General features: G+C 40.0%; 1 protein-coding gene across 1 annotated transcript in view; it reads left to right on the forward strand.

Annotated features, from left to right (window-relative positions):
• The window catches only part of Cyp303a1 (Probable cytochrome P450 303a1), a 68919-nt gene that overhangs the window by 25909 nt on the left and 19473 nt on the right, over positions 1-23537 (forward strand). Inside the window, exon 5 of the mRNA XM_067147144.2 lies at positions 5721-5901. Within this exon, the coding sequence (XP_067003245.1) occupies positions 5721-5901 (181 nt within the window). The remainder of the gene's footprint in view (positions 1-5720; positions 5902-23537) is intronic.

Genomic DNA, 23537 nt, shown 5'->3' on the forward strand with positions numbered 1-23537 from the left:
GTTTTGAGAGGTGGCGGTGGGAGGGGTTGAAGGGGGTTGGTGGATCTGAGGCGTTGAGCGCCGATGGCTGTGGTGAGAAGGTTGACAGCAGCGACCCCGTTGACCTGGATGATGACTCCATTTGTAGTTTTGCAGATATCCGCTACGTCTTCTCGGTGCATATTGTAGCGTAATAGGGTAGAGAAAATGGCGTGGGGTGAGTGGAAGTCTGAGGAAGGACTAGTAAGTAAGAAGGAATGAGTTCCTGCTAGAACGGGTTGGAGGAAACGGGAGCGAGTAATAGGGCGCCGAGCACCTGAAACAGTGGAGAAAGTAAGCTGTGGAGAAGTGGAGGTGAGGATGGCAGTAGTGGTTGGAGGAGGAATAGCCTGAACGGAGGTGTCCATGGGTAGCGGTGGGTCAGTTGGCATCACTGCTAATGCGTGCTGTTGGACTCGTTCCTCTGCTGCTGGAGAACGTGGCGGCAAACTCGAAAATTTAAACTGGAAGTTGGAGGCTTTCCATTGTGGAGCTGGCGTCGTGGGGATGAATCTGGCCTGGTAATCTGGCGCTGCATAACTCGACATGACCGCCGAGTGGTAGGTGACTGCGGCTGATGGGCTGAGATCCGCGATGGTGGTACTAGTAGTAGTCATTGTAGTAGCCAAACAGTGAGGAGAATATGGAAACATAGTGTTAACGTATGTTCCAGTAGACTGGCAGGACAATGTAGTCACCCTGGGTGGTGTGGTAGCCCCTGGCGATGGGTTCATCCTTAGGTGAAACCTTCCCGGTTTTCGTTGTCCACCTGTTCAGTCCACTTTTTCAATAGGGAATGCCCTACGTGCCTGACTTGCGATGATTGAAAACTGTTGGATAGCGAAGGATGTGGCCGCTATGGAGGCATAGGCTACTTGGAGCCACCGGCAGTGCCAATGCACTATGAGAGACTTTGTCTCATTATCTAAAATTGATCCCTACCTAGCGATCAGATGATATAGATGTTGATTCACATAGGGTACCTGAAATATTTGTCCCTAATGAGTCAATTTATAATACCAGTGTAGTTGGTCTGTTACTGGACATTATAAATTTTTCAGCAAACTGATGGTTGGAAGCAATGTGAACTGGGTATAGGAGCATTAGAAGGTTGGTCATACTGATAAATAATTTGATATCTTATGCCTTTGTCGTTATATCAGCTGCTGCTGAACGTAGTCAATCGGATTGCTTCGCGGGCGAATTCAGATGGGGTTTGTGAGACGGTGTTGTTAAATCTCCATGTGGCGTACGTAAGGCTCTATAAGATGGGTATGCTTAGCCGCCATTTTGGTTCATACATGGCGCAATGGGCCATGTGATCAAACTCTAGTTTCTCCTACGAGCGCTCGCTTCGTCATATTGAACGTATTGCTTTAATCGCCGCGTGCAGGGACAGAGTAGTGTCATATTTGTGTGGATATTTATTACATAATGGTGGGTTGTTCTGCACCTAATTGTAGTAATGTCTCTACTGCGGGATACAGGTTGTTTAGATTCCCTTCTGGTCTGCATTATGCATCCACTCCCTATGCTACACCTTCTAATTCAACTGCTGACCCTAAACCTGCATCCAGCTCCCACTGACACTTCTACACCCCTTAATTCAGTCACATTGATCATTCAATATTCAGTTCTGCCCTCAAAGCCCGGGAATAGGAGTTCAACATCCAAGCACCACAGGTACAATATTTTTCAAAACTAACTTCATATGACAGAAATAATTTGTTTAACGTTGGTGGTAGTACAACAAGTGCATTTTTGTAAACTAAGATCTGTGGTAGGCTTATATGCAGACAGGTAAGCCTACATGACATTTCAGCGTTATTTTTGTTCGATGAATATTTTTCTTGTTATTTCGACAACATTGAAAATAGCGCCGAATCAATTTTACGCAAGTGTGAAATACCGACTGAGATCATGTGGTATCAAAATCTTCTATCACAATTTATATATCTTCGACACTGACCGATTACCTCGTCAAATTCCACGATTTAAAATTGACAGTAGCCTATATCAATACCACGGTGTCCCTCATTTCATTAGACGGTAGCGCGGCGCATAGCTTACGAACAACCTGTCTACTTATGAATAATATAATAGTAAAACAACGATTTATTAGTAAGCTATTTCTTCTAATATTTCTCCAGTGAGAGTACATGCCTAGTTTGTTTGTTTATTAAAAGGCAAATTATCAACGACCTTGTTTTTATAATCACCGTCTCGAATAAAAATTACACAATAATGCATGAAATACACTAATATTTATGTTGTGTAACCGTTTGAGTAGTACTGAGAATGAGTATTTTTACAGTATGTTAGTTTAGCCTTATTTTCTAGCGTCGAGAACAGTAAAAAAGAGGAATATATAAGGCTGGGGCAGTCAACTGCCTTACTAACGTAGTGCAGGAATGAACCATAATGGCGGGCGAGCATACCTAGTCTTTAGAGAGCCCTAGGTGTACGTATCAAAGAAAGTGACTTTGCCAGGGGAGGGATTTGAACAGTGATCTCCAAGCTGACAGGATCACTATAGTGACACCTGCTGAGACTCATGGCAGAGTCAGCAACACCGTCTCATTTGAATTCACCCATGAACCGATCTGATTAGTTAATTTTAGTAGCTGATAAAATGATACCAGCGTGAGATCAGAGACCAAGTGCCTATTAAACCAGAAAGGCAAAGGTGTATGCCTATATCAAAAGGTTACTCCAGCCATCTGGTGGATAAGGAAACAGGATAGACTCACAAAGGCTTAGCGGAAATGGCGGCGAATGTAGCTCCTGTGTGCGCTACACCAGGCAGATCAAAAGACAGTAACCACTGCAGAGGATGCGGTGAGATTGAAACTTTGGCACACGTCTTAGACTTTGCCCATTCGGTGGATACCTACAGAACACCACACACCATCACATCCCTTCTTCCTTGGCCAATATGCCACGTGGAAAAGGATATCTGGTACATGAAGAGGTCCATGGCTTCACAGTTAACGGTGGAACAAGACAAATCGGCACAATTGCCTTCAAACCTGAGAGCAAAAAAAAGTTCAATTCTCAACCCGACAGTCACATTTGAAGCACATGCAGAACAGCCCACAATGAAGAGAAAAAGGAGGATATATTCACTAACCATTCACTATTACCTCAATAAGTACAACCTTGAGGACATCGAGATCATAGGGCTCATGCTGGGTGCAAAGGGCACCATTCCTAAATTCCTCCTCACATACTTAGGACGCTTTGGTGTGCCGAACGAGACCATCGTGAGCTGGGGCATACAAACATTGAAAGCCTCGATATCGATCTTGAGGCATCACCTCTATGCTCCATACACTTAATTAAATCTTCTTCTTCTTTCCTGGCCATATGTGTGCCCACAATGGACACTCCCAAGTATCACTGAGGAGCCGGCTCTTCTGATTCTTAGAGAGTATGCCCTGTAGTTGGATGTCTCTGCCACTGGAATGCCATTTCTATTCAAGGCCTTTTCGGCTTTACGCCACCATGTTGATCTTGGATGTCCGCGTCATCCCCTTGGTTCCTCGATTGCAATCTCAATGTTGTATGTGTCCGTACCAACGCAATTGCCCTTCCTTCAGTTGCTCACTCATAGGGACCACATTAAATGATCCTCATATAAATTAATTAAATCAATTCAAGTAATTTATCTGCTGTTCTTTGTGAACAAGTAACATTATCAATAGAATTATTGATTTTATTCCGTATTGTAATTAGATTAGGTACTAAATTTATATCGTATGATATTCTTTGTCAGTTTGGCAAACTCAGTCATTTGAGGAAGAATAACTATTATTATTATTATGATGTCAAATCACTTATATAAAAATATGAAATGGTATTGAATATGTGGACCTTAAGGTGAATGCTTGTCAATATATATCATGATGAAGTTTATATCGTACAAAACAGTGCGAGATGTCAAATTAGTTCTTTCAAATTATTTATCACTAGGGTTCGGAAGTTTATGTCCTGAAGAAGTACAAAGTATGCACGCAAAATATGTCATAGAAACTAGCTAAATATGACCTATAAATGGTAAAATATGACTTAAGCATTTTAGGGACAGGTAGTAAGTATCAGAGTATAACTAAGTCAAAAAGTTATTAGCAATAATACAGCAGACACATTTAATATATCAATTTACTTGGTCCATTATTGGACATTATAAATTTTCCAGTTAACTCATTCCTGGTTGCCAGCGTTTACTCATTCGGGACAAATAATTCAAGTTCCCTATGGGAATCAACTATATTATCAGACCCATTTAATCTTACAAACTGAAAGAGTTACAGTAGGGAAATTAAAACTTTTAACAATCATTCAGTATCGTAGCCCTGAGTTGTAGTTTTCTTTCTCTTTTTCTAAAAACAAATTAAATATTAGCATGCTTTTTGGTATCTGTCTGTGTACATTTGTAGAGCATCTAGAATCCTGTCTTTTAAACCTGCTAGCTATCTATTTTATGAAAATAAAGAAAAATACGTCTAGTACAGTATTTTGAAATCCTATGTTTGAAAACTGATACAGAAAACATGTATCTTGTTAAAAATGATGCCTCAGTTTAAACAAAAATGGTCAAAAATAGAACCAAATATGAATATCAGTGGTCCACCTCTGTGGTGTAGTGGTTAGCTGCCACCCCCAGAGGCCCGGGTTCGATTCCCGGCCCGCCCATGAAATTTGAAAAGTCGTTTGAGGGCTGGAACAAGGTCCACTCAGCCTCGGGAGGTCAACTGAGTAGATGAGTGTTCAATTCCCTCCTCAGCCGTCCTCAAAGTGGTTTTCCGTTTTTCCCCACTTCTCCTACGTTAAGGCCATGACCGCTTCCTTCCCACTTCCTTGGCTATCTCTTCCAATCTTCCCATCCCCTCACAAGGCCCCTATTCAGCATAGCAAGTGAGGCCACCTGGGTGAGGTACTGATTATCCTTCCCAGTTGTATCCTCCTCATTCGAAGTCTCACGCTCCATGACACTGCCCTCGAGGTGGTATGGGTGGTATCCCTCACTGAATCCAAGGGAGAAACCAACCCTGGAAGGTAAACAGATTAAGAAAGAAAGAAAGAAATGAATGAATATCACTGAAATTAATAAAATATGATGAAAGTAATAAAAATTGCCAAAATATTCATTTATATGGAACATAAAATTGCTTTAAATGGGGTCAGGGACCCTCCATTCACAGTTGTTTTTCAGATTTCAGGTATATGACCTCAGGAACGGAATGTCACTTTTCCTTAACATCCGAACATTATGAAATGAAATGGCGTATGGCTTTTAGTGCCGGGAGTGTCCGAGGACAAGTACGACTCGTCAGATACAGGTCTTTTGATTTGACGCCAGTAGGTGACCTGCGCGTCGTGATGAGAATAAAATGATGATGAAGCCGACACATACACCCAGCCCCCGTGCCAGTGAAGTTAACCAATTAAGGTTAAAATTCCTGACCCTGCCGGGAATCGAACCTGGGACCCCTGTGACCAAAGGCCAGCATGCTAACCACTTAGCCATGGAGCCGGACATCCGAACCTTTTGCATCATTATGACCACCCTCTAATGATCATATACCCAGTTGAGATTGTTTCTGACCACTGGTATAATGTGACATGTATTTATGCATGAAGAATGAGTGGTTAGGAAGGGCTTATCCAACAAGCTGACTTACATCCTGTATGTGTTATAGAGTCCCAGCTGGTGGCCATCTGTATGGACCTGTTCATGGCTGGCTCCGAGACAACAACCAAGACTTTAGCTTTCGGCTTCTTCTACCTTCTGCTGAACCCAGAAGTTCAGAGGCGAGCCCAAGCAGAGATTGATGCCGTAGTAGGGCGCGATCGCTTGCCCTTACTGAGCGACCGACCCAAGTAAGTAATGTTCCCCTTTCTTTATATGACTCATCAGTTGAGACTGCATTTTTAAGCATTAATAGGTCAGTTGTGTGAAAGTAGGATGAGAGGGAACAGACTGGTTTGAGCAAGAAACTGGATTAAGACAAGGAAGTGCTCTTCATTGTAGTAATGGATGAGATAAGGGCAAAAGTGGCAAGGAAAATGGGAAAGGAAAAATGAAAATGATGATGTTTGCAGGTGGCCTCTTAGTCTGGGGAGAAAAAGAAGAGGATATCCAGGAGCAGTTACATGCATGAGAAGAGGAGGTGAAACAGTATGGAATGAAACTGAATGCCAAAAAGAGTGAGACAGTGATCATAACTAGAAAGAAGGAGAGACCTACGAGAGGGATAATGCTTGGAGGGTAACAGCTTAAGAAGGTAGAGAGTTTCTCAAGTACCTGCAGAGTATCACAGAGGAAAGTGGAAGAAATGATAAGGAATTGAGTGTGGAAGAAAGCAGGAGCTTTCCTGAAAAGTGTCAGAAACCTGGTTTGAAGCAATGATGTCTCTCAGAGAAGCAAAAGAATGATATACAGGATGTATTTTATACATATTTGCAGCAGAAACTTGAGTAATGAGACTAGGATACAGGCAAGTGAAATGGAAGCAGGATAGGAGTGACAAGAATGGATAAGATGAGAAATGAGAAGGTTAGAGATGAGCCACTACAGAACAGGATAGAGGCATCTAGACTTAGATGGTACGGACAGATGAAGAGAATGACAAAGAAAAGGATACTCAAGAGGATGCACGAAATGTAGATAACAGGAAAATGACCAAGAGTAAGACCAAAGGAATGGAAGAGTGTGTACAGAGAGGAGGAGAGGAAGACAGCAGGATATGGAGACCTGCCAAAAGCTGGAAACTGCATATGATGTTGATGATAATGCTTGTTGTTTAAAAGGGGCCTAACATCTAGGTCATTGGCTCCTAATGGTGCGAAATGAGACGAAATGCAATGACAATTTAAAAGTCCAAAATTCAGCCACTGCCCAGGATTTAAAACATGATGATGAAGAATGAATGGATGAATATGAATTTAAAACAATCAGTGGATCCAACCTTCCCAGAAACTGCTGTATATTACTGACCAAGGGACTGCTTCCAAAACACAACCCTGAATCGATTATGCTTCTTGTCTAAAGGGGTTCAAAATCCCGGTCAACAGTCCCTTATAACGGTACTTATCACTAGTTAAGTAAAATCATGGTATTTCTCAAATTACGGTACTAATCAAAAGTAGAGTACACTCACGGTGTTCCAAACATTATGGTACTACTCACAAGTATTGTACATCGCACAGGTAACGCAGACCTATCGTGTTTCTCATATAATGCTGCCAATCGTAGACAAAGTAAACCCATGGTGTTCCTCACATAGTGGGCACAAATCACAGGCAATGCAGACCAATGGTGTCGCTCATATAGTAGTACTAATCACAGGTACTGGAAACCCGCAGTGAACCGCTCTCTGCTGCTACTGATCACAAACTTATTATGTACCTACCATAGTTGGTACTAATACCAATATAAATGGTCTGTTATTGGACATTATAAATTTTCCAGCTAACTCATTCTTGGTTGCCAGCATTTCGCCCCCATGTGCTAGGCTGGGCCCATGAGTTAGCTGGAAAATTTATATCCAATAACGGACCATTTATATTGGTATTACAAATTTACTCATTCGGAACAAATATTTCAGATTCCCTATGGGAATCAACATCTGTATCATATTGGTACTACTTGCAAGTAAAGGCAACCCATGGTTTCCCCCATGTGATGGTACTAATCACAAATATTTTCATGGTTCTAATTCAATCATCCCTTTGTTGCCCCTTTTAGTCGCCTCTTACGACAAGCAGGGCATACCGTGGGTGAATTCTTCATCTGCATCCCCCACTCACAGGGGGTAGAAATTTGACAGTATGAGACCACTTATCAGTATGAAGTTGCACTCCACTCTGGCCTGGATGCATGCACTGATTCGGTTGTGAAGGGTGTCATAAAGCCATTGTATCCTCTCCTCATGCAAGCTGGCCTGCAACTGTTGTAACTGGTCCTTGGTATCCTGGGGCAGAGTTGACGTCCAAGATGCTTCCATACATGTTCTATCGGGGAGAGATCAGGGGATCCTGCTTGTCGCGAGAGTACCTCAACATCACGCAGACAGTTCATAGAGACATGTGTCATGTATGGAGGAGCATTGTCCTGTTGAAAAATGCCACCACGATATTGTCACATGAGAGGTAACACATAAAGGCATGGGATGTCCATGACATACCATTGTACCATCAGAGTTCTTTCAATAACTACTAGCCGTGACCTGAAGTCATATCTGATGACTCCCCACACCATGACGCCAGGAGTAGCATCACTGCACCTCTCCAAAACATTGGAAGAATGGGACCTCTTCCCAAGTCACCGCCATACTGTACTTACAGACGATGATCAACCGGGGTAGTACAGAATCACGATTCATCGTTGAACACAATACGATGCCATTCATCAGCAGTCCATGCTTCGCGGTCACGGCACCACTCCAAACATAGCCATTTGAGTTGTGGTCTTAACGGCAGCCTATGCATGGTATGGTGGTTCCCTAGTGCGGCTGCTCCTAGTCTCCGACCCATGGTGCGGGATGACACAGAATCTTGTAGGGAGTCCATTACTTGTTGTTGGATGGCAGGCGCAAGTGTGTAGGGGTTACAATGTGCTTGATGCACAATACAGTGATCCTCGCTTGTGGTGGTCAGATGTCGTCGACCAGAACCTTGACAAGGAGTATGCCTGCCCTTACGTTCCCATACAGACCAACATTGGACCACTGTCACATCTGAATGTCCCACGAATCTGGATATTGCACGATTCGACCAGCCGGCTAAATGGAGACCCACAATGAGGCCACTTTGAAACCCTTTCAGTTGCTGATAACGCTGTCTCACACAAGTACGCGCCATCGCCGTGTCCTTCAAAGGGATCACTCAACATCTGACGCTGTTCACACCCATTATATACTCTGCCAGGCCTAGTAACAACACTAATGCATTCTGGTGGCCATTCTACCTGTCATAGAGAATTGTAACTCTAATCATTTACATACCCACCAATGGTGTGTATGTGTACAAATTTACATTGACATCCGACCATTTCCACTGGGTGCTTCAGTTTTTTTTTTTTTTTTTTTTTTTTGTCAGGCAGTGTACATATGGTACAGGTGAAGAGTAGCGACTTGCCATGTAAGAACATGTGGGTAGATCATAGACAAAAGGAAGACATGGCTGCAGCCCTATCAGTGGAGGGCAAATAAAAAAAAAAGCAAACAAGGAGAGGGGATTCTTATTCTATCCCCAAATGACAAAAGTTTCAGTCATGGGTTTTGAATCATTTCTTTCTGTTATGTGTACTCTATCCACCCATGGTTGCACAGCAGATCTCTAACCGTTTCCAGTACGTATACAGTAGAACCTTGATAATTTGAAATTGGTTAATTCAAAATACAGATAATTCTTAATTCGAAGAACAGTGTCGGTCCCATTACCGAAAATCAGACCTTTAATTCAAAACTGCCTTTACATTTTTTTAACAGTATTTTACAGAGTAATTTAAACTCAAAATTTATCCATGTCATGACAGAATTCATCTTCCGGAACATGCTGGGGTAGCTTTCCATACTTTCACTCACTTCGGTGTGTTTCACATTTGTTAAGTTCGAGTAAAGTCGTAATTCTTTTGTATTCAGCGTTTTAAGGAACGCCACATTATCATGTAGCAGGGAGTGTGCAGAGAAGCAGAATCCATGAACACTGGCGATGCAGAGAGTTGGCAAGAAAGCGTAGCTCATGTACTCAATTCGTACGCACCAAACAATATTGTCAATGTCCATTAAACGATATTAGTTTTTTAATGCCGAGCCCAAGAAGTGCCAGCCGGGAAATTGTACAAGGGTGGGGATCGTCGTGCTGTGTTGCAATGCACATGGTAGCGAGAAACTTCCTTCGCTCGCCATAGGAAAGTTTGATAAGCCACGATGATTTAAAGGCGTCGGGCAATTTCCGTGCAAGTACAAGGCATCTACAAAATGCAAACACTACATTAATCCGCCGGCCCCACTAAGTAGGGGTAGCATGCCTGCCTATTACCCGGAGGTCCCGGGTTCAATTCCCGGCGAGGTCAGGGATTTTTACCTGGATGCAAGGGCTGGTTCGAGGCCACTCATCCTATATGATTACAACTGAGGAACTATCTGATGGTGAGATAGTGGCCCCAGTCTAGAAAGCCAAGAATAACAGCCGAGAGGATTTGTCGTGCTGACCACGTGGCATCTCATCATCTGCAGGCCTTCGGGCTGAGCAGCGGTCGCTTCATAGGCCAAGGGCCTTCAGGGCTGTAGTGCCATGGGGTTAGATTAGTACATTAATCCAAAAAATAAAGCATTTGCACAGGGGAGCCAGCATAACTTTTCCTCATCTTTGAATCATGTGTTTTTTCCTTTCGTTGTGTGAGGTTATGTTTGTCAGTGGTTTATCCAAGTAAATGCACCTTGTTGGATACATTTTGGAAATAGCTTTTTCCATGGCATTTGACAGGTTTGAACTATGAATCAAGGTTAATTGCATGAAATCACGTCATTTGAAGTCCAGTTTTTGCATTCCAATGACTTCAGATTAATAAGGTTTGTTTGTATTGAACCCATGACCTGTGTGCCCTAAGAACATTATGCATAAATTAACAATCATTTAAAAGTTGGATTCTTGATAGCATGGATTTGACACGTGACGAGGGGGTGATTACCTTCGGTCCCACGCTCTGGGGTACGTGACGTCAACCACACGTGTCGACGGCGGAAGAATCTCAACTCATTTTTATGAACTATTTCAAAGCGCGTGTACATGGCGTGACCCAATCCAAGTCAAAAAAATATAGTGCCTATCAAAGGAGGTCAATCACCTCACAAATCGAACCCGTATAAATTTTAAATGTCCATGAACACTACCGCCAGAAATGCAGCAAGCATGTAGTCACTTTCAAAACTCTTGAAATTACAGTTTAGGTAAGTCAGAAAATTTATAGAAATTTTCTTGGCGGCAAAGGGAGATATCCGAAGAGAGGGGGTAACTGCTATAAATATGAAGGGACGCCATGACGAAGTCTCCTTCTCCGGCATTTGTGATACAAAGCGGACGAAAAATTGTTGAGCTGCTCTGCGAAATCAAACCAACGAAAGTAGACTGAGTTCAACTGCAGATTTTAGCCATTGTGGTTAGGTCTTGTCTCCATGAGGAGATAGTTTTCTTGAGTGAATAATTGTACCAGATAGGACGGTCAAAGTACTGAATAAATTCTAATGTGATTAAGTAATTCGTGTGCGGAATAATTATAGTCCATCGTGTGCGCTTAGCAAACAAGTGAAGGGTATTTTCTTTTTTTTTTTTATGCTTTATTCCAGGAAACCTGAAGAAACATAATGATATGTACAGCCATGAATGTAAAAATGGCTAAATAAAATGCCAGGGTCGCAGGTGAGCCCTATGACGAACACTGGCGTGACTACATGAGGTAGGTGACTTTCCATCTTACTACCTCTTATATCTTGTCTCATGATCTCTAAAGTGTATTTGAATGGGGATGTACGACGCAGTGGTCCCCCTACTAAGTTTTGTAAATGTGAGAATACGACTAAAAGAGTCATTTGTTTCATTTTCCACTTGGATAAATTTTTGAAGTCTTGCGAGTGCCGTATAATGTTGTAAAAAGTTATTGAATAGGGTTTAGAAGTGATATCACGTTCATTGTAGATCGTCATCCGTGTGAGTGTACTGCCTATATTTTGTGATGTCAAATTAAGATGTTCATTCGACGTAAATTTTTCCTGTCTGCAATTTGAGTTCCATGGTTACTCATTTTCAATCGAGTGGAAGCGCGCTGTCGGGTGAGAACCTAGGGTGATGAATTTGGTCACGGAGAGAAACGTTTTTCTAGGCCCATTTTAAACTATGTCTGACTGACAATAAAAGATCGAGTAGAATGTTTCAGTCATTTTCTCGTAAAAATCAAGTTATTAAATACGATATTCTTTATGCGAAGTTATTCATGATTAATGCATTGTGCGATATTAGACGTCGAGATTTCTAGTAAGGATTTTATTCCAGTTCTTTGTCGATGATAATTGTGGAGCTGGGAAATAGAGGTTAGTTTTGTTGATATGAGATTTGTGAATCAGGTTGGACCTGTCATTGAAGCCGGGACGCGGAAGCCCGAGGAATGTTTTATATGAGTTGAGATGAGATGTACGAATCAGGTTGGACCTGTCATTGAAGCCGGGATATGATAGCCCGAGGTATATTTTATAATGTTGGGAATGGAAAGAAATTCATAGAAATCCATAGCGGTATTAATTGGCGACGCGTATAATTAGTGTGGGCATCTTGAAGCTTAATCTGTGCATTTTGTTGGTCAGAATATCGTATTTGTTTAATTATGTCGGCAGAGTTTAAAGAGAGCATTTTGAGAAGCCAGTCAACTGGAACAAACAGGTGTTTCATGTTACTGCCAAGCGAAATTGGGGGACGAGAGGCCTCAGCTGATATAACGGGACACGCGTGGAATTGAGATTGTACTGTATTCTCGGCCGTGGAAAACGTTAAAATGCTGGATTTAGTTGAAATTTATAGCCGGTAATGATCTGAGTATTGTGAAATACTGTAAAATTTGTTTAATTGGGGACGTATTGAACATTTGAAATCATGAACTTTGAGTATAAGGAACAGAGTAACCAAGTTCAGGGTTGTCCAAAATATAGAGCGATGGTCGTGATGATCGGTTTGTCTGTGAGGGGTGTTAAAAATTCATAAATGGTATGACGAGATATGTCATCGCAATTGTATGGCGAGTTGTTTGGTTTGTATGTAGATTATCAAATCAAATCAAATCAAAATCTCTTTATTTGCAAATGAGGTGTCTACCTCGGTGGCAAATGGTACACTAAAATACATTATTGTCAAGCACTAAATATTAAATTAACAAGAGAAGAAAATTTTTCCTATAATACAATATTATATAATTCACGCTAATAATGTTTTCTATTAAACACACAGCTCATCCTTAATAAATTTATATTGTTTACAAAATTCTAATTATAATATCTCCTGTACTACTTACAAATATAGTCAACTGATATACAGTATGTGGAATTGCTTCAAATGATACTATAAAACTGGTATAACAATAATATTTACATTGCATTTATTTATTTACTTTTTTTTTTTTACCCGTTCTGGATCCTAAGTAGCATAACGACCTGCTGCGTCTTAACCAGAGCCCCTTTTGCCACCACTTTTCAGAGTTCCTGAAGGGCCTTCACAGCTACCGTAGTGGTCCCAGGGCCCTCGAAGACCCCACTGTACTTCACCCCTACAGGCAGTCCCCTACTTTGGCTGTCCAAACTCCTTAGACCAGGGGATGGAATTAATTTATTCACACACATTTTTTTATTTACAATAACCTGCACCGGTCGAATGCCCTCTAACACTTCATTTATTTTCTCTGTTGCTGTTTATTCTCTTCTTGAATATCTGTACAGATTTTGGAAAAGGATCAAACACTACCCCTGGTAAACTGTTCCACTCCTTCACACCCTTCCCAATGAATGAAAATTTACCCCAATCGCTTCTGCTAAAATTCCTTCTAATTTTATATTTGTGGTCAGTCCTGCCGATATAATTATTTTCCAACTGAAGCCTCTCACGGATATCTCCCCATGCTTCTTCTCCTGTATAGGCTCTATATAATCCTATAAGTCTAGTTTTCTCCCTTCTCTTACTTAAAGTTTCCCACCCAAGTTCCTTTAACATTTCTGATACACTACTCTTTCTCCTGAAATCCCCTGTTACAAATCTTGCTGCTTTCCTCTGCACACTATCTATTTCTTTTATTAGGTATTCTTGGTGAGGATCCCAAAGACTGTTTGCATATTCCAATAATGGACGAACCATACTCAAGTAACTTTTTTCTTTTAATTCTTTGTTGCATCCTTTAAGTACCTCATTATGACATGTAATGATCTGTATGCTTTCCCAACAATGTCATCAATATGACCCTTCCAGTGCAAATTACTTTCAAATCTCACACCTAAGTATTTGCACTTGCCATCTTTTGAGATAACTACCCCATCCAAAGTATATTCAAATTCAGTTTTAAAGCTCCTGTTTGTAAATGTTGTAACAGTTGATTTGCCTCCATTAACCTTCATGTTATTCTCTTCAACCCATTGTTGGATACATTCAAGGTCCCTTTGTAAATCTGAACAATCCTCAATGTTGTTTATTTCTCTATAAACAATTATGTCATCCGCATACAATCTTATTTTTGATGTTATATTGTTCCCTAAATCATTTGCGTATATTAAGAAAAGTAACGGACCGATTATACTACCCTGTGCAATTCCCTTCCAAACTTTCTCTTCCTGAGATACATTATTTCCTACTTTGACTTTCTGAACCCTTGAATTTAGAAATGCTTTTATCCAACGTGTAACCTTTACGTCCAATCCTATTCCCTCCAATTTCTTTAATAATATTCCATGTTCCACTCTATCAAAGGCTTTGCAAAGATCTATGGCTATGCAATCTAACTGACCTCCTGAATCCAACTGATCTGATATGTCCTGCTGAAATCCCACCAGTTGTGCCTCACAAGAAAATTTCTTTCTAAATCCATACTGGCTCCTCATGAACCAATTTTTATCATCACATATCCCTCTGATGTACTTCGATATTAAACTCTCCAGAATTTTACAAACTATACTGGTCAGGCTGATTGGTCTGTAGTTCTCTGGTTTCCTTTTATCACCCTTTCCTTTATAAATTGGTATTATTATAGATTCCTTCCATTCCTTTGGTATTACACTATTATTTATGACATAGTCAAAGAGAAATTTTAAATAAGGCACTATGTACCACCCCATTGTCTTTAATACCTCCCCAGTAATTTGATCACTTCCTGCAGCTTTTCCTTGCTGAAGCAGTTGGATTTCTCTGAAAATATCTTCATTTGTGAATGAGAAGCTTCTTGTTTCCCTCTGTCTCTCTCCCTCTCTATCTTCTGTTTCGGTTTCCAACTCTTGACAATCATCTACTGAATCTCTAAATTCCTTACTAAATAGGTTTGCTTTCTCAGTATCTGTTAAATAGTGTTCACCCCCTTCTCCCACCATTGTAGGAATTTGGACTCCTTTTCCTTTTTGATTCCTGATATATGAATACAGCTTTTTCCATTTCCCTTTGTGGTCATTACCCTCTTGAAGTATGCCATTCATATAATTCTCTTTTGCTTCCTTTTTCACTCTATTCAGTTCCCTCATTAGCTGCTTTCTAGTTTCTCTACTCTCCCTACCCTCTTTGATTTTCCTGTTTACTATTCTACATTTTCTTTTTAATTTTCTTATTTCCCTTGTACAATAAACAGGGTCTGAGGTCATTTTACCCTTCTTAACTGGTACAAATCTCTTCTCTCCTTCCCAAATAATTCCTTTAAATTTAGCCCAAAGTGTATCCACGTTACTCCCTTCACTTATCCAACAACTGAATTGTGATTTAAGGTAAGTCCCAAATTCATCAACTTTAGTTTTTCTGTACAATTTCTTGTCTTGTGTAACCCTCTTATTAAGCCTTTTTGGTACGAGTCCTACATCCATTATTACAGCCTTATGGTCTCCTATTCCTTCAATTACCTCAGTTTTATCAACAATTTCCCATGGTTTAACCAAGAATACATCTAGTAAGTTATTGAGACGAGTCGGTTCTTGTACTACTTGTGTAAATCCTCCCTCCCAAATTAACTTATTTGCCAGTTTCTGTTCATGGGCTTCACTTGCAGCTCCTTTCCATTCAACTTCAGGCAGATTTAGATCTCCCCCAATTATTACCATATCAATATTATTGTTTTTATGAGTATAATCTATTATTTTTTCAAAGATTTCCATGTCTCTTTCCTCTCTTCCAGGCCTGTATGTTCCTATAATTCCCACCTCCTTCATATTATCACAAACTAATTTTATCCCTAATATTTCACCCCTTTCATCGGTAAACCATTCATGTGAACAGTAAGTTTCCTTCACCAGAATAAACACCCCCCCTCCCTTTTTATCTCCTCGGTCTCTACGATAGACTGTGTACCCTTCTGGAAATACTTCTCTATTACCCACCCCTTCTTTCAACCACGATTCCACTCCTATCACCACATCAGTCTCATAAGATTCCATCAATGTACCGAATTTTAATTGTTTATTTACTACACTTTGACAGTTTACCAAGAGCAATCTCAGACCCCCTTCCTCCCTAAAACTTGACTGTTGCAATTGGGTAACTTGAAATTCCTTACTATCCTGAGTTTCTTTTTCTAGTTGACTGAGCCAGCTTGAAGTAGGCCTACAGCTGGCTCTTTCTACTAGTTTTCCTGGTCAGTATTATAACTCAAGGGAGTTGCCTGTTTTACAGTACATATCTTAAGATTAATAAAATCTAGAACAATATTTGCTATCTTTCGTTTACCTGAATTGTTTAGATGGAGGCCATGTTTTGTATAACAGTATCTCTCAAAACTGCTGCATTCAATAACCTGAGTATTCCGAAAATGTTTACAAATTTTAACAATATCTGTATTGACCTTGTCCACTTCTATGTTCACACACGAGTCTCTACTCAAATCATGCCTGTGGGGCACGTTCACTACAAAAACGTTAGTGTGGGTCAGCTTCCCTAGTGTATGTTTAAGTTGTGATCTTACATTCTTGGCGTCGTCGCGAGCTACGTCGTTCGTCCCACCGATGATAAGCACTGCATCGCCGCTCCCGAAGTTCCTAGTTGCTGCTTCTACGTTTTCCACAACACTGCTGATAGAAGCTCCTGGATATATTTCTCCGGTTGCTGCTATATTCTCGTCGTTAATCACTCCCACAATTCCCCTTCCTTGGCTATCACCAAACACAGCTACCTTCGCTGATTTAGGCCTAACTGGGTCTTGAATCTGAATTCTAGGCCTAAATTTTAAACTTGGCATGGCAACGGATCGTGATGATTTGGTTTCACGCGCGCGATCACTTTCTTCCAGGATTAAATTATTTAGGGCAGAAAACCTATTTCTAATGTTTATTTCCGGAAATTCAGTTGTAGATTTCTTCTTAGCCGGCCATCCACGAACTACTTGACACCACGTGCTCGAGTTTGTTACTTGTACCAGTATATCACTCGAAGAATGGTCAGTCCCAAATTCTAGCGATCGCAGTCTTTCTTTTAATTCTTGATTTTCAACTTTAAGAGTCTCATTGTCCTTTTTTAGAATGTTTATAATTTCCAATGCACTTTTATATTCCTCATCGACTGTTTTCGGTGCTTCGTCAACGCCGTCCCCAACAACAACATTCCGAACACACTGCTCACAAATCCAAGTGTTAATAACGGTTAGGACTAGATTAGATTTTAAAGTGTGAAATCATGAGACAAGATATATAACTGGACATGAATTATGTAACAATTCTTTTCCAGCCAGAAAAACATTACAAGATTGAATTCACATCACAGCTGCGTAGAAATTTGTGAAGAAACCAGAGTCCGTGGAGATAAAATTTACTGTTCTTTAACATTTCGCTAAATCAGTTAGATTTATTTAATTATTAAATTCAGTGAAACCGCATTTTGAAATAACTTTAATCAAGCGAATAACTTGGAGATGCATTCTGTAAATTTTAGTTTGTTTTCTGGGGAATATTAAAATGTAAAGTAATGATTAAGGGGACATATCCGAAGGAAATGGATTTTACTGCCACAAAGTTTGTGAGCATTGCTATTGTTGTAATTGTTGAACTTTAATTGATTGAGCAGTGAATGTGCTGGGGATAGTAAAGTGGAAACTTTGGTCATCAACCAATGTAACTTAATTGTGTTTAGCCTTCAGCCTAGAAACTTGGATGGTCAGGGGGTCATCAACCTCAGTGACTTAGATTAGGGCCGTACGCCATTGTAGCCTCATTTCCTTGCGGTCATCATCCACAATGACTTTAAAGTAACTTAGAAGATTAGATGTCGGTCCATGACATAGACGCAGGTCACATCGATTCAATTAAGGGTCCATGCCATAGAACCACTGTGTGGCACACACCAATTGGACTGCCTTAATTATACCCAGAGTCCAGAGTTTGTGTTACGAGAGCTGGACCATAACGAATCACTATGATGGTACATGTGGTCTCACATGGAAGCCGAATTTAAGGATTTCCAGACTTTCCTTTCTTAAATGATTAATAATTGAGACAATGGTTTCTAGGATGAATGCCCGTCAGGCAGTTACGTTAAAGTCTCACACCAGTGTTCTGACGTTTATGTAAAAATGATTGTGGTGTCCAGTGGACACAATTGACTTCTATGATACCGTTGACATATCAGAATGCTTCAGAATTTTCCTGAATAAATAGGAATCTTTTAAACAGACCTTTCATTCCAGTAGATAAATTAGAATTACTGAACCCTACCTTTACCTCAGCAAGTGACGAAGAACCTGATACGACCCAAGAGACAGATCTCATGAATTTTGCTGATAGGTAAGAAAGGTAGGTATCCCTCAATATGGACCAAAGGGTTCAGTATATAACTGTTAGCTTTGTTACCTGAGCATTTCTGACCTCTCATTGTGTTTTCCCTGTTATTTGTTCCTCCTCCTTCTCCTTTTCCCTTATCCAGCTCCTCCACCTTCCTCTCTCATTCCACCATTCCTCTTCTATTATTTTGTCCCATCCAAGTTTCTTCTCTATTGAATCGATCCACCTTGTTCTATGTCTCCCTTTTGCTCTCTTTCCCTCCAACTTCATCACCATCTGTTTTGATATTCCTCCCTCCTCCAACCTCTTTACATGTCCAAACCATCTTAATTTACTCCTAACAATTCTGTCATTTAGGTTTTCCATTCTGACCTCCTTTCTTAGATCTTCTTTCTCTGTCTGTCTTTCATCGTCTTTCCTATCATATTTCTTAGGTATTTCATTTCACTGGCTTGAATTCTACTCTCCTCCCTACTTGTCACTGTCCAGATATCAGCTACATAGGTCAATATGGGCAGTAGCGGCAATTGGGAATTAAAAGTGTGGGGGCAAAAAATATACAGACAACAAACAGTACCCGGGTTTGTGGGATATAGTAAGAGGATGGAGGTGGGGGGGGGGAAGTGGGGGGTATATACATCAAAACTAATAATGGTAAGCTTTTCATGCTCTCTCAGCGAATTTTGACAGAGAGGTGAAGATAGACAGCTTTTTGAGATTTTGATTCAACACTGTACAATAAATCTTTCACCAAAGGAACAATATTACACATTTATTACAGTTAAAAAGAAATACGGCATGATTAAACAATTAAAACCAATCAGTACTTGACTGTACACTAAAAGACTAACAGGCACTAAAGAGACCAGACTGACGAATGCACGTGGCAAGGTGGTGAATTGTACCTCAGTGTCTATGACCTTACCAAAAAATATAGCCCTGGTACCCTTCCTCATAGCACAGGCAAAGTCTCCACTATTTGCTGTGGCGCTATACAAATCAGTTACCCGGGACAAAGAACATTTTGTGTGTATTTTCGCAAATAATTTTGGTAATGATCAAAGAAAATATACAAAAGAATTATCTGATAAGACAACAGAGCTTCTACAAATGGCTTTTTTAATAATTCCTATAAATCCTAGTTTCAGCCGGCTGAAATGGAATAAAAATGTACCTATAATCCCGAATACCACCTGCCACCGAATAAGACCCAAACCCTAAATTTGCGACGGCAAAATACGGGGGGAAAAAAATCAAATAATTACATACCTATTTAATTTTCTTCAAATATACCACAAATATAAATTCAAACAGCTTTCAGTTAACAAAATCATCACAAAAATCGTAACTAAAATTGATCCAATACCCACATCATTCAGAATTCACCGTCGTCGTCTGAAGTTTCACCATAGGAACTTCTGTCGCTGGCATCTTTCCACAAAGTCATCCTGTCGTATTCTATGAACAGGACAGGCTGAGGACTTGGGTTCAAATATCAGATTGACCTTTATATAAAACACTTTCTGACACCATTAAATTCTTAGTCTAATTTATTTAAACAAACTATCAAATATACCCTCCCAATAATATTACATCACACTTGTAATTATTCTCTTCTCAATATTACTTTTTTAAATAACCAATTTATCAGTCTCTGACTTCCTTGGAAAATACACACACTTCTATGATTCACTTTACAACATTTATAAATTCCCTTCAGTCTTTAAAGTTTCTTAACTAGTTGATACTTATCTCGGGTTTTGAAGCTTCTTTCTTCTTGCTTCTCTCTTGAATCCTCGTTGTGGTGTTCCTCTGAATCTTCCCTGATGGTTTCAGGACTCGAACACAGAACTCTAAGGTAAATACTAACTGAAGCTACAGTCTCCTTCGAACACTCAGTGAGTTTTCTATGCACTGTCTCTGTACTTTACCCTGTGGGACACTGCTAACCAGTTCTACTGCTTGACAGTCTTAATTGCTGCCTAATTTGAATAACTTCTTATACTGATGGCAGGCTCAACTGCTGCCTAATCTGACTAACCTCATATTCTGCTATCTTCACTGACATTTTTCTACAGAGTCTCTTCTCTGCCAAGTAATCTAGTGTCCGTCCCTTCCCAATGTTATAGAATAACTGCCTGAATGATATCAGGATTACTACCAACAGAATGACACAGAATGACCAGAATGATGCAGAATGCCCGAACGACCGAGTGACCAAATGACCAAAAGACTCTCTGAGCTTCTGGAACAAGTCATCCCCTACTACTATGTTCCCTCACTTTACTGATCTGTTAGTTTCCTATTGGTTACTTCAAGTGTGGTCCCACCCGTCTCATGGATGTACATGTGACTGGTGACCTTCCAGAGATTCTTTCTAGAAAGAATTATTGCACCACAGCATGCAATCTTATTTTTACAGGGCACCTTGCAACGTGACCAACAACAGGTTTGCTTTTCCTGGTCCACCCTCTAAAAGTTTCTAACTATGACCTTGTAGTCTGTTTACTTGTTTCTCTGACCAATATTCTGATTGCACAAGTTTGCCTCATTCTTAGCTCGCTGAAATGTTCCAAGTTGAGACTAGCTTTAAGAAATGCTTTTAATCATAATTGCAATTCTGCACTTATTCACTGCACTGATATTCTATTACACTTACTCATTCACTTCCACTGTTTCTTGCTGTATCTTCCTTTTATATATTACACTTAAACTACTCATGAGTATTAGGGATTTCTGACTGGGAGGTCACGGATCGAATCTCGTTCGATGCGCTCGCCCCATAATTTCCCACGGAAGGACGTGTTGCGAATCGGTGCTCGTGACACCTCCCCGCCCAGGTAAAGAAGTGTATCGTGACCCACGTTCCGATCACTTCTGTCAGTCCCTTCTCTTTGACTCTTTTATACAAATCAAATCAAATCAAAATCAAAATCTCTTTATTTGCAAATGAGGTGTCTACCTCGGTGGCAAATGGTACACTAAAATACATTATTGTCAAGCACTAAATATTAAATTAACAAGAGAAGAAAATTTTTCCTATAATACAATATTATACAATTTACGCTAACAATGTTTTCTATTAAACACACAGCTCATCCTTAATAAATTTATACTGTATACAAAATTCTACTTATAATATCTCCTGTACTACTTACAAATATAGTCAACTGATATACAGTATGTGGAATTACTTCAAATGATACTATACAACTGGTATAACATTAATATTTACATTGCATTTATTTATTTACTATTTATTTTTTTTACCCGTTCTGGATCCTAAGTAGCATAACGACCTGCTGCGTCTTAACCAGAGCCCCTTTTGCCACCACTTTTCAGAGTTCCTGAAGGGCCTTCACAGCTACCGTAGCGGTCCCAGGGCCCTCGAAATCCCCACTGTACTTCACCCCTACAGGCAGTCCCCTACTTTGGCTGTCCAAACTCCTTAGACCAGGGGATGGAATTAATTTATTCACACACATTTTTTTATTTACAATAACCTGCACTGGTCGAATGCCCTCTAACACTTCATTTATTTTCTCTGTTGCTGTTTATTCTCTTCTTGAATATCTGTACATATTTTGGAAAAGGATCAAACACTACCCCTGGTAAACTGTTCCACTCCTTCACACCCTTCCCAATGAATGAAAATTTACCCCAATCGCTTCTGCTAAAATTCCTTCTAATTTTATATTTGTGGTCAGTCCTGCCGATATAATTATTTTCCAACTGAAGCCTCTCACGGATATCTCCCCATGCTTCTTCTCCTGTATAGGCTCTATATAATCCTATGTGTCTAGTTTTCTCCCTTCTCTTACTTAAAGATTCCCACCCAAGTTCCTTTAACATTTCTGATACACTACTCTTTCTCCTGAAATCCCCTGTTACAAATCTTGCTGCTTTCCTCTGCACACTATCTATTTCTTTTATTAGGTATTCTTGGTGAGGATCCCAAACACTGTTTGCATATTCCAATAATGGACGAACCATACTCAAGTAACATTTTTCTTTTAATTCTTTGTTGCATCCTTTAAGTAGCCTCATTATGACATGTAATGATCTGTATGCTTTCCCAACAATGTCATCAATATGACCCTTCCAGTGCAAATTACTTTCAAATCTCACACCTAAGTATTTGCACTTGCCATCTTTTGGGATAACTACCTCATCCAAAGTATATTCAAATTCAGTTTTAAAGCTCCTGTTTGTAAAAGTTGTAACAGTTGATTTGCCTCCATTAACCTTCATATTATTTTCTTCAACCCATTGTTGGATACATTCAAGGTCCCTTTGTAATTCTGAACAATCCTCAATGTTGTTTATTTCTCTATAAACAATTATGTCATCTGCATACAATCTTATTTTTGATGTTATATTGTTCCCTAAATCATTTGCGTATATTAAGAAAAGTAACGGACCGATTATACTACCCTGTGCAATTCCCTTCCAAACTTTCTCTTCCTGAGATACATTATTTCCTACTTTGACTTTCTGAACCCTTGAATTTAGAAATGCTTTTATCCAACGTGTAACCTTTACGTCCAATCCTATTCCCTCCAATTTCTTTAATAATATTCCATGTTCCACTCTATCAAAGGCTTTGGAAAGATCTATGGCTATGCAATCTAACTGACCTCCTGAATCCAACTGATCTGATATGTCCTGCTGAAATCCAACCAGTTGTGCCTCACAAGAAAATTTCTTTCTAAATCCATACTGGCTCCTCATGAACCAATTTTTATCATCACATATCCCTCTGATGTACTTCGATATTAAACTCTCCAGAATTTTACAAACTATACTGGTCAGGCTGATTGGTCTGTAGTTCTCTGGTTTCCTTTTATCACCCTTTCCTTTATAAATTAGTATTATTATAGATTCCTTCCATTCCTTTGGTATTACACTATTATTTATGACATAGTCAAAGAGAAATTTTAAATAAGGCACTATGTACCACCCCATTGTCTTTAATACCTCCCCAGTAATTTGATCGCTTCCTGCTGCTTTTCCTTGCTGAAG

Source organism: Anabrus simplex, chromosome 5, assembly GCF_040414725.1.
Source record: "Anabrus simplex isolate iqAnaSimp1 chromosome 5, ASM4041472v1, whole genome shotgun sequence".
Taxonomy (NCBI): domain Eukaryota; kingdom Metazoa; phylum Arthropoda; class Insecta; order Orthoptera; family Tettigoniidae; genus Anabrus; species Anabrus simplex.